The sequence below is a fragment of the Aedes albopictus genome, chromosome 2 (genome assembly GCF_035046485.1).
Source record: "Aedes albopictus strain Foshan chromosome 2, AalbF5, whole genome shotgun sequence".
Taxonomy (NCBI): domain Eukaryota; kingdom Metazoa; phylum Arthropoda; class Insecta; order Diptera; family Culicidae; genus Aedes; species Aedes albopictus.
In genome coordinates, this window is record NC_085137.1 from 279,492,718 (window position 1) to 279,504,500 (window position 11,783).

The 11,783-nt window shown below is 41.8% G+C and overlaps 1 protein-coding gene across 1 annotated transcript; it reads left to right on the forward strand.

The window, feature by feature from the left end:
* The first annotated feature begins 1,425 nt into the window (after positions 1-1,425).
* LOC134286593 (uncharacterized) lies at positions 1,426-9,391 on the forward strand. Its single transcript, XM_062848228.1, has 5 exons — positions 1,426-1,432; positions 5,717-6,346; positions 6,394-7,810; positions 7,872-9,261; positions 9,320-9,391. Exons 1-5 carry the CDS (start codon positions 1,426-1,428, stop codon positions 9,389-9,391), a joined length of 3,516 nt encoding a protein of 1,171 aa, XP_062704212.1.
* The last annotated feature ends 2,392 nt before the right edge of the window (positions 9,392-11,783 follow it).

The following is an 11,783-nucleotide window of genomic DNA, read 5'->3' on the forward strand; positions in this document are numbered from 1 at the left end:
TTGATTTCGGGAGCGTATGTTATCTACATGATGTTGGCATTGAAAGTGCCACGCGGGAAGTGGATTTTCCTAGAGAAGAAAACAAATATTTCCGTAGGGCCGACCTGTCACAAAAAAAAAACAAAAATTTTTACATTTGTTTCTAACATAACCTGTCAGAAGATACATGTTTGTTTCAAAAATGGATTGAATTTGCTTCAAATGTGACGTTCGATTTGCTCCAAACAGTTTTATTTTTGTTGCCAGAACAAATTGACAATTTATTTGAGTTTACCTGAAATATTTTTGATTTTACCATGCTTTTTTCTGCGTGTGGGAACACCCACTTGCCAAGAGAAATCCCTGGTGGGTATGTCTGGAGAAATCCCCGGTCAAAATTCCTGGAGGAATCCCCAGTGTGAATGCTGGGAGGAAACCCCGGTGGGGATCGCTGGTGGAATCTCTGGTGTGAATCGTGCGATTCCCTAACCTCAAATCTACCTGTGCACCAAGTATAAATTCTTGAATTTTTTGAACGAATTTGCTTGTAATAAGTAGAAAATGACGAGAATAGCTGCTTTCACTCATTTCTATTTCTATGTTGATCATAAATTGCATGCAATTGGCGATTAAAAGCAGAGGTTGAGAGGTGAAATACCAGTTCCCCATCAGTTTAATCATCAATTTTTTGGTAAATTTACCGATAAAACGATTTTTTCGACCCTGATCCCACAAACATTTTTATCTGGAACGACTCAATCACTAAAATACGAAATGGGATTTCACAAAACTTAACCTTACTTCTGGAGGCCAATTGCAAGTTTTAAAGTCGGTGCACAGGTAAAAAGTGAGGTTACGAGACGCCACTACTGTGAATGCCTGAAGGAGTCCCCAGTGGGATTTCTCCAGACATTCCCATCAGAGATTCTTCCTGGTATTTTCACTGGTATTTCTCCTAGCATTCTCATCGGGGGTTTCTCCAGCCATTACCAGTGTGAATTCCTTTTGGCACTCCCACCGGGGATCCCTCCAGCGATCCGCACCTGGGACGGGGGATTCCTCTTGGTATTCCCTTCAGGAATTTCTATAGCGAATTCTCCAGGCAGTCTCACCGGGGATTCCTCCAGCGATTTCCACCCGTTCCCACTGCACTTACTCCAGCTATCCTCACCGGGGGTTCCTTCAGCCAATTCCAGCAGGGGTTCCCCTAGGCATTCCCACCGGGGATTATTCCAGGAATTTCCACCGGTGATTCCTTCTTGCATTACCTAGGCCTCCAGCCATTCCCAGCGGAGATTCCTCCAGATAAGTGCCTCGGAAATTAACTGTTAATGTTCAGGATGCTCTATCACTATCTCGAATCATGTTTGGTCTTATCATTTCGGTTCTTCTAACAAATTTCCACAATATTGTCAAGCTTGGAACAGCCTGAAGAAATTTTATAAAATGAGTAGTAGGTATTTTATTGAAGATATGGATGAATGAATACATTTCACAAATTAAAGCTTTGAACAAATTGATGTTTTTTTAAAGATTGTCAGCGTTTCAATAACCTGGAGCGAATAAAATTTGTACGATGAAAAATCTGGAAAATATGAACTATTGTTAGCAGTTATGAACACATAACATATCACCGAACACCAACTCAATTTTTTTTTATTTTCGATCGAAACACTCTCAACGAAAATGATCTTAGAAAATACTAATTTTTGGTCGAACATTGACACTCTGTTTTAAATATCTTCAAAGGTTATAATTCCGTTCTCTATTAAAACTGCCTCGTCAATTTCAACTTCATGTATTTTTTATATGCGTAATCGCGCTTTGGACAAGCATTAAAAAAGGGGTCCCTGAAAATGACATATTTTAAATTTTTAAGAATTGCGCTAAAATGGAGATGATTTTTTTAACATTAATTTACCTATATCATGAGCAATCTGGAAAAAAATGTATAGATATGCGCAAAAATATTTGAAAAATTCAAACATTTTCCCAAAGTTTTCGCAATTGCAAATTTTTAAGAGGTGTCCGGAATTTTAAAAACATAGTTTTAACTTTTTAAATGAATGTCCATGTTAAATGACAATTTTTAGAAAAACAGAAGTGCCATTCCTTTTTTCTAATGATTAAATCATTAGTGACAGTGACAGTGATTTTCCATAAGGGCCTAATTGACATTATCGATTTCTCTTCATCGATCTTATCTTTGTGTTATTACAGAATGTGTATTGAGTTTTCCAAAGATTTTTTTGTTGAAATCCGTAGGGGCGGCTACATCTTGCTATAGGAACAAGGAGCATATTGATTCAGTTTGTTTTGATCAAGGTTTTAGCAAAAGAGAGAGTAGACGAAGAGAAATCGATCAAGTCAGTTAGGCCCTTATGAAAAATCATTGTCGATTTATATCTCCAAAAATAAAATTATTTATCTTTCAAATAAATTATTTTTTTAGGTTGTTTCAAACATTTTCAGTTACTTTCCGATACACTCCTTATTCATATTTATTCCTAGAATTCGTAAAAAAAATACATACCTATATTGGAAACATTGAACTAGTACCTACACTGCCGGTGGAAGCATATTTGTCCCATGTGCATTTTTGGCAATATTGAGATTTTGCAGCTTATGAACATGATTCATACTGTACTATCATATAGGAAAATAAAAACAGTTAGTTTGTTCCGAAAATTGTCGGAAAAATGCAACGCCGATTTGTCACATTTTAAAAAGTGGACGCATAAGCGTCACGTTTCATTGCAAATCCTATGGAACAATAAAATCGCTCTTAAACAAAAATTAGTGCTCAAATTCAAAATTGGTCGATGTTAAAACACGATTCAGCATTTATGCTTCATAGTTGAGGCATTTTACTTTTTTGAACTTTGAACGCGATTTTCTCGATTGTCTGTTTTTGCACATGGGACAATTATGCGTCCACCGGCAGTACACTTAATTTCAAAGCGCATGCGTGAAAGTGCTTAGAATTGGGGCTGGACACGGTACAATTTTTTTTTTTAATTTCAAGATCATTTTGTTCTCTCCAAATACCCCAAATCTTTCCAAATCATTAAATTGTAAACTCTTCGCTACAAACTTTTTTTTTAAATTTTTTTTATAGTTGCTGCAGCGAACTTCATTATGGACATTGCATCTTGGTCACCAGGACGGTCTCGAACGGATTTTGACGTTTACTGTAAAATTCATTATATTTATAATCAATAAATAGTACCGGGGGTGGGGTTTGTTGGGTTCGAAAATTGATTCAAATCCTGCCGAAAACGCAACATAGCTCTGAGCAAGATTTTCTAATATGTACCTCAAGAATAATACCAGAGATTCTTAGTAAATAGTTACTTGTAAACAAACATTGGTAATTGGCAAATAGGTTCACCAAGTCCTCCCAAGTTGCGAGGTGACGCTTCACATAAGTTTGTCTAAATCTAATAATTTTCTTATTAATTTTGAAACTGTTCATGAGTAGTTCTGACAAGTACTCATGTATTGCCATAGCTGAGCTGGTTCACCATGTCCTCCCAAGTTGCGAGGTGACGCTTCACATAAGTTTGTTTAAATCTAATAATTTTCTTATTAATTTTACAACAGTTAATGAGTAATTCTGGCAAAAACTCATGTATTGCCATAGCTGAGCTGGTTCACCATGTCCTCCCAAGTTGCGAGGTGACGCTTCACATAAGTTTGTCTAAATCGAATAGAGGGCAATGTTTACAAATCGTATGAGAATTCGATGAGGTTATGTTTTTGATGCAAGCCTCTATTCAAATTAATTTATTTTTATTGGATAGCTATTTTAAATTTTTCTTTTAGGGGTCATTCCATATGAAGTGACCGAGAAAATGTGAAAACTTGCAACCGACCATCACGGATTTGAACCAAATTTGGTTGAAACATTTGTTTAGATGGAAAAAGAAAAAATCCAAATTTTGATGCCGATCGGATCACCCCTCGGCCCGTGGCAGCACCCCTCGTTTTGGCCGATATGAAAATTATCCTCTCTTTTATTTTTATCATTGAAACGATTGCACTTACACATTTTCGACCTTCAGCTTTTTTAAAGGAAATCGTTCAGGGAATCCAGAAAAAATATTTTTTTGATACAGTGTTGCCAGATATCATATTTTTCAATTTTAAATCTAAAAATCGATTTTTCTCAAAATACGTATATTTTGAATTTAAAAATTTTGATTCCATCGTGTTTATCAGACGTTTTTCTATCGAAAAAGCTTAACTCCCTAAGGTAATTTGCGTCGTTCCTGAGATATAGCGTTTTTAAGAAAAAATATTCATTTTTTTCATATAAAGTATCATATAAAATCAGGTGCAGTTTATAAATTTCGTAAAAAAAACATTGTTCGATGCCATATAATCACGAGTTGTGCTGATTTGAACAATATCGAGTATAAAAAGGATTTAAAAAATGTTACAGTGTTGCCAGTTCATCAATTATGTGTCTATCGTAATGGACTAGCATAACCTTTTGAACTAAAAAATGTATCTATTGAGATCTTCAATTCTAAACAAATTTCATATGTATTAATATTATCTGAACAGAAGTGCTGCCAAATATGTAATATTTATTGTAGAAATCTTAATTTTACTAGAACATTAGTATGAAATCTAATTAACAAGCCAAAAGTATTTTTTTATTTAGGTTTAGTACATTTGGCAACATCGACGTAAAATATATTCAGGAAAACATTTGATGAGTGTATTTATAAGCAACAGTGCTGAAAATGTCATTTCGATATAACTACATTCAATGACCCACAGCTAATTTCAGAAGCTGAACCTGAAAATATGGCATATGATAAAATATGAAGTATGATATCCTTCGGAATTAGATAATATTAGATACTACGCATCGTCGCGCAACTGGTAGCTCAGACTTCAGTATTTTTATTTTATATTCGAAGGTCCAACTCCTTCTAAAAATCCCTGTAAAAATATCTTTTGATTGATTTTTACGGCAGTGTTGCCAAGTATGCTAGTATTTAGCGGAAACGCAAACAATAGGTGCGGGGATGCTTAGTATTGCTGTTGCCGAACTCGCTGGGCACACTTGAAGTGAGGCTGCCTACCACTCCCTCGTACTTGATGCTCTCGTGGACCAGGGAGCAGAAACGTCACCGAACAGAAGAAAAACAACGTGTGTTTCGTAGACTGAAGTGAAATTGCTTAGATAAGATTCCTTTTGTACTGAATTAATTGGATTAGTTTGAATTACCGTATTATTTGATGCCTCGGTGAGTGATTATTTGAAATGTACGAAAATTAGTTGCTCTAATATGTATTTTGAAAAGTTTTAGATTATCACTCCGAGGTAGCAGGAACCTAACCTCGATTCGTATTAGTTGTTACAAACACTGAAAATGTAAGAAATTCAATATTGTATTTGAAAGGACCACTAATCTGCTTAAATAAACTTTCAGCTTTAAAGCTGCCGCACTGGCAACTGTAAAAACAGTGTCTAATCGAGTGTCCCCCTCGGAGTCCCCAACAAACTTTAAAGATTTTCAGTGTTTGTAACAACTAATACGAATCGAGGTTAGGTTCCTGCTACCTCGGAGTGATAATCTAAAACGAGGCATCAAATAATACGGTAATTCAAACTAGCTGGTAGAAAAGCTACCAACAAGTTTCAAGCTACAGTGGAGTAGCTTCAAACAAGAGAAGGCCAATGTCAACCTGGCGACGTTTAACAATTTCGTATCAAATCTAGTCTTCTTGGCCTCGGACCTGCTGGTAACCTCCGATTCATATCAAGCCAATCCGAAGGGGAATCGTTCGGAGAAACTGAAGGAAAAGCTGTTCGTTCACGCACAAGAACCGATTAGTGCATGCGACGAGGAAGAACGCAACTCTGAAATATGTGCCCCGGACCGGCCAATTCACAGCTGCTCGTACTGTGATGAAACCAATCATCAAATATCCAATTGCCAGCCTTTCAAATCGCTTCCAGTTGACGCTCGCTGGAAATCTGTTCGGACGAAGAACCTCTGCAGAACGTGCTTGGTGCCACACCGCAGGTGGCCGTGTCGCTCAAAAAAGGAATGTGGTCTTGAAGGTTGTCGGGCGCGTCACCATCAACTGCTACACGCACAGCACCTGGAACAAACATCCCCAGCTGCAAACGATGTCGTACAAGCTCATCAGAATCATCATCGGAGCCAGTCGTTTTCACTGTTTCGCTACGTGCCAGTGAAGCTGTCCGGAAATGGTAAAATTGTCGACACCTTTGCCTTCCTGGACGAAGGATCGAGTTCAACACTACTTGAAGCCAAAATCGCTGAGCAGCTGGGAATGGATGGGCCGTCTTCACCTTTGTGGCTCTCTTGGACCGGCAACATCTGTAGAGAAGAGAGGGGTCAAAATGCATCAGTCTGACCATCTCGGGAGACAGTTCGAAGAAAAGCTACACCATCGATAACGTTCTAACTGTTGATGAGCTGCACCTGCCTCAACAGTCATTCGACTATGAGAGTCTTGCCGAACAATATCCACATTTGGCCGGCCTCCCGCTCCAAAGCTACTCGGAGATCACTCCTCGGATGATTATTGGATTGGAGCACGTACGGCTACTCACATCACTGAAAATGCGCGAAGGAAACGGAGGACCAGTGGCCGTTAAAACCCGATTAGGATGGTGTGCTTTTGGGAAAGAATCGGATGGACGGCATTTAACAGCACAGTTGAATCTCCACTTCCACGAAACTATGAGCAATGAGGCACTACACGATATCATGAAATGTTATTTCGCCGTAGAAGAGAGCGCAGTATCAACGAAACCGGAAGCAGAAGACGACAGACGCGCAGTACAAATCCTGGAGCAAACCACGATCCGGCATGGAAACCGATACGAGACAGGACTGCTATGGAAGATCGAGAATCCTGTGCTACCTGACAGTCTGCCTATGGCCAAAAGCCGGCTGAAGAGTTTGGAAAAACGTCTGGAACGGGATCCTGAACTTAGTTCAAATGTGCAACGACAGATCGAAGGTTACATTGCGAAGGGCTATGCACACAAGGCGACAACTGAAGAACTCCAGAAAACAGATCCCCGGCACGTGTGGTATTTGCCCTTGGGAGTGGTGATTAGTCCGAAAAAACCCGGAAAAATAAGATTAATCTGGGATGCCGCGGCTAAAGTCCAGGGTGTCAGCTTTATCGATGTTCTGCTGAAGGGACCCGATCTGCTCGTTTCGTTGGTGGCGGTGATGCTTCGGTTTCGGGAACGTAGCATTGCGGTTTGTGGTGACATATGCGAAATGTTCCACCAAATCCGAATTCGAGCGGCTGATAAGCAATACCAGCGATTCTTGTGGAGGAGCGATCCGACAGGAGCCATCGAAATATACATTATGGATGTCGCCACGTTTGGGGCCACCTGCTCACCATGCTCGGCGCAATTTATAAAAAACAAAAATGCACAAGAACACGCCGCACTGTTTCCAAGAGCCGCCAAAGCTATCATTGAAAACCACTATGTGGATGATTTTTTAGATAGCACCGACACAGTGGAGGAGGCCGCCCAGCTTGTGGATCAGATGAAGTCCATACACGCCGCAGCAGGTTTCGAGATCCGGAAGTTCAGGTCAAACGCACCGGAAGTCCTCGCAGCAGTCGGAGAAACAGAAGCGTTCTCAGAAAAACCCATCACAGCTGACAAACAAGGAGAAACCGAGAGAGTACTGGGACTGGTGTGGGACCCAGTCAAAGACATCTTTACCTTCGACGTATCCTGCCTGAAAAACCAGCAGCTTCTCAACACATGTGTGACACCAACGAAGAGACAAGTCCTTCAACTACTCATGCGGCTTTTCGACCCTCTGGGATTCATTTCCCATTACACAATCCATGGGAAAATCCTTATGCAGGAAATTTGGAGGAGCGGAACGAATTGGGATGATCCGATCGCCGATAATGTTGGATATGTGGTATCGCTGGTTAGAACTACTGGCACTTATCGGAGACGTGAAGGTGCCACGATGTTATTTCAGAGATCTGCCGTCCAACTCACTGTGCGAACTGCAGGTCCATGTGTTTGTGGATGCAGGGGAATCTGCCTACGCATGCGTTGGGTACGTGAGAATGGACTGCTCCGGAGAAACACGATGTTCGCTTGTGGCTTCCAAAACAAAAGTAGCCCCACTGAAACCTCTATCGGTCCCCCGATTGGAGCTACAGGCGGCTATGATCGGGGCCCGTCTAATGCAAACAATCTGCTCCTCCTTGACGCTTCCGATTAGCAGACGGTATCTGTGGACGGATTCCTCCACTGTGCTGGCTTGGCTTCGCTCGGACAGTCGTCGATACCACCAGTTTGTCGGGTTTCGTGTTGGAGAAATACTCTCCCTTAGCAGCATCGAAGAATGGCGGTACGTACCTTCAAGTCAGAATCCCGCCGACGAAGCCACAAAGTGGGTGTCCGGACCCACCTTCGATCAACACAACCGCTGGTTTTCCGGCCCGGATTTTCTTGCCAACAGCGATGGGGAATGGCCTATCGAAACATCGAATTCCCGGCAAAACACCACCAGTGAAGAACTGCGTCCTATACTTCTGCACAGTTGTAACGTGACGGTGAACGTTGTTGATGTAAACCGTTTCTCAAATTGGAATCGGCTGGTACGTGCTACTGCTTATGTTCTCCGGGCGATTCGTATTATGCGAAGAAAGATTCCAAACGGGAAAGGAGAATCTTTGCTGCAGAGCAGGGAAATCCAGGAAGCAGAATCCATTCTGTGGCGGCAAGCACAGAGCCAGGCGTACCCCGATGAAATTGCCGCCTTGATGAACCACGGAACGATTGCCAAAACCAGTCCACTCTTTCGGTTGAGCCCTTTCCTGGACGAAGACGGAATTGTCCGGATGGGTAGCCGAATCGCAGCTGCACCCGAAGCGTCTTACTCTACAAAATACCCTGTAATCTTGCCAAAACAACACTCTATCACTGTGCTTATCACCGACTGTTTCCATCGACGTCTGCTGCATGGAAACAACGAAACGGTGCATAACGAAATGAGACAGATGTTCTATGTAGCTGGGTTACGCAATCTGATCAAGAAGGTATCACGAAACTGTCAGTTGTGCAAGGTGAAAAACGCTGCTCCAAGACCTCCTATGATGGCTCCACTTCCTAAGATCCGGCTTACACCGTTCGTACGCGCATTCACATTTGTTGGTGTGGACTATTTCGGTCCACTAGAGGTAAAGGTAGGGCGCAGTGTGGTCAAGCGCTGGGTGTCGCTATTCACCTGTCTCACGGTGAGAGCGATTCACCTAGAAGTAACACACAGTCTTTCAACCCAATCGTGCGTCTTAGCATTTAGAAGATTCATTGCGCGGCGAGGTGCACCACGTGAAGTGTATTCTGATAATGGCACCAATTTTGTAGGCGCAAATCGTCAGCTGACGGAGGAACAAACCTAGATACAGCAGGTAAACCGTGAATGCGCTTCTACCTTCACGAATGCAAATACTACATGGCACTTCAACGTACCTGCGGCTCCACACATGGGCGGACCCTGGGAGCGTTTAGTGCGGTCTGTAAAGACTGCGATGAAGGTGATCTCAGATAGCGCCCAGCATCCAAGTGACGAGGTACTGGAAACGATTCTGTTGGAAGCCGAAGGAGTTATCAATTCACGTCCCCTAACTTATGTACCGTTAGACGATGCAGATGATGAGGCATTAACGCCAAATCATTTTCTCCTGTATGGATCAAGTGGAGTGAAGCAACCAGAAACGATTCCGGTGGATGGTAATGTAGGCCTACGAGATGGGTACAAGCACACCCAGAAGCTTGTGGATAAATTTTGGCAGAGGTGGGTGCATGAGTACCTTCCAATGCTGACTCGTCGTACGAAGTGGTTCGAGAAGGTCAAGCCAATAGAACCAGGAGACTTGGTGATTGTTATTGACGACAAAACGAGAAACAGCTGGATTAGGGGGCGGGTCATAGAAACGCCATTTGGATCAGATAACCAGGTGAGGCGGGCACGTGTACTAACGGCCAATGGAATCATTTCAAGACCAGCTGTAAAGCTGGCAGTATTGGATGTAAACCCAAGACAGCTGACCAACTCCGACGAACCTTCCGGGACTGGGACAGCTCACGGGTCGGGGAATGTTGCCGAACTCGCTGGGCACACTTGAAGTGAGGCTGCCTACCACTCCCTCGTACTTGATGCTCTCGTGGACCAGGGAGCAGAAACGTCACCGAACAGAAGAAAAACAACGTGTGTTTCGTAGACTGAAGTGAAATTGCTTAGATAAGATTCCTTTTGTACAGAATTAATTGGATTAGTTTGAATTACCGTATTATTTGATGCCTCGGTGAGTGATTATTTGAAATGTACGAAAATTAGTTGCTCTTATATGTATTTTGAAAAGTTTTAGATTATCACTCCGAGGTAGCAGGAACCTAACCTCGATTCGTATTAGTTGTTACAAACACTGAAAATGTAAGAAATTCAATATTGTATTTGGAAGGACCACTAATCTGCTTAAATAAACTTTCAGCTTTAAAGCTGCCGCACTGGCAACTGTAAAAACAGTGTCTAATCGAGTGTCCCCCTCGGAGTCCCCAACAATTGCGTTTACTCTTACTGGATTTGCGTTGCGTTGCGTTGCGTTGCGTGGTAACGGAGTAATTCGTAGATTGCATACTAAAAGTTGTCATGTTAAAACTTTAATACTCCTACTCTAATTGCTTATGGAATGCTATTTGGGAAGGAACAGCTATCCAACTAGAGGTTGAAGTAAAAAAGACATGAGAGCTTCCATTGCCGGCCACGCCCATCTTCTCCGTTACGAGGATAGGACAGGATGTGATGATATGACACCTACTTTACAAGAGGTCAGCGACTCACCGACACTCCCATAGGTGTCAAGGAGTTGGATATTTGGAATGGGGTGATTTGGGAATCGCTATAAGCGAGTGATGCGACAAGATTCAGATTGTGTAAGTGTATTTGAGTAAATCATGCAGATGTGTTGGAGTGAGTGAAAGTGTTTTAGTATATTTAAACACCAACGTTGGGAGTGACATAGCTAAGAAATTTTGTCACTCCATGGGCCTTTATGATTCCGGGATGGGGCACAGGCATTTACACTGTGTCCTGGCTAATAAGCCTAGGCTTAACCGCCATTGATCGGTCTCTGAAACGATAAGAAACACGTTATATGGATGGGAAAGGATAGTAGGGAAGGGATAACTATTTATCGAGATGCCAGCGACTCACCGACGCTCTCGAAAAAAATAGAGAGGAAATAGGATTTTGGTACAGGAATGGTCAGGAATTCAGTATGCTTTTAACAGTACATGTAAATAATTAAGACACATAAACATGATTATAATCTACTAATATAACCATAATTTCAAATGCATATTAGCATTAAGGAAACCAATAACCCTCCTCCCATAAATACAGAGAAAAACAAATAAACCAATCAATCGTGGCGTAGTTATTGGAAGACCCCTGAATTACAAAAAAACGAAATGATATTCAAAAGTGGGGCCGTAAAAAAACCTTTAAAGGACTTATCCAATGATAAACCGAACCCACCCGGTTCAAAAACCTCAACACTGTTGCAGGGCCACACTAATCAGAATTGAATGATTTGGCAGCATCAAAATTCCTGAATCTAGAGATTCCACTTTTCCATTTGGATAGGTCCACCCGCAAAATCCGACCGTCATTGCCATACGTCGCCCAAGGGAACGTTCAAAATTACGTCCATGATTTGGGGGAGGGAGGGGGTCTAGAAAAGTGTGACAGTACGCC

Bases quoted from the DNA above. Each gene is read 5' to 3' on its own strand.
- LOC134286593 (XM_062848228.1), top strand. The intron at 6,347-6,393 runs GTAGAGAAGAGA...CCATCTCGGGAG, and splicing joins CTCTTGGACCGGCAACATCT to ACAGTTCGAAGAAAAGCTAC. The intron at 9,262-9,319 runs GTGAGAGCGATT...CGTGCGTCTTAG, and splicing joins CGCTATTCACCTGTCTCACG to CATTTAGAAGATTCATTGCG.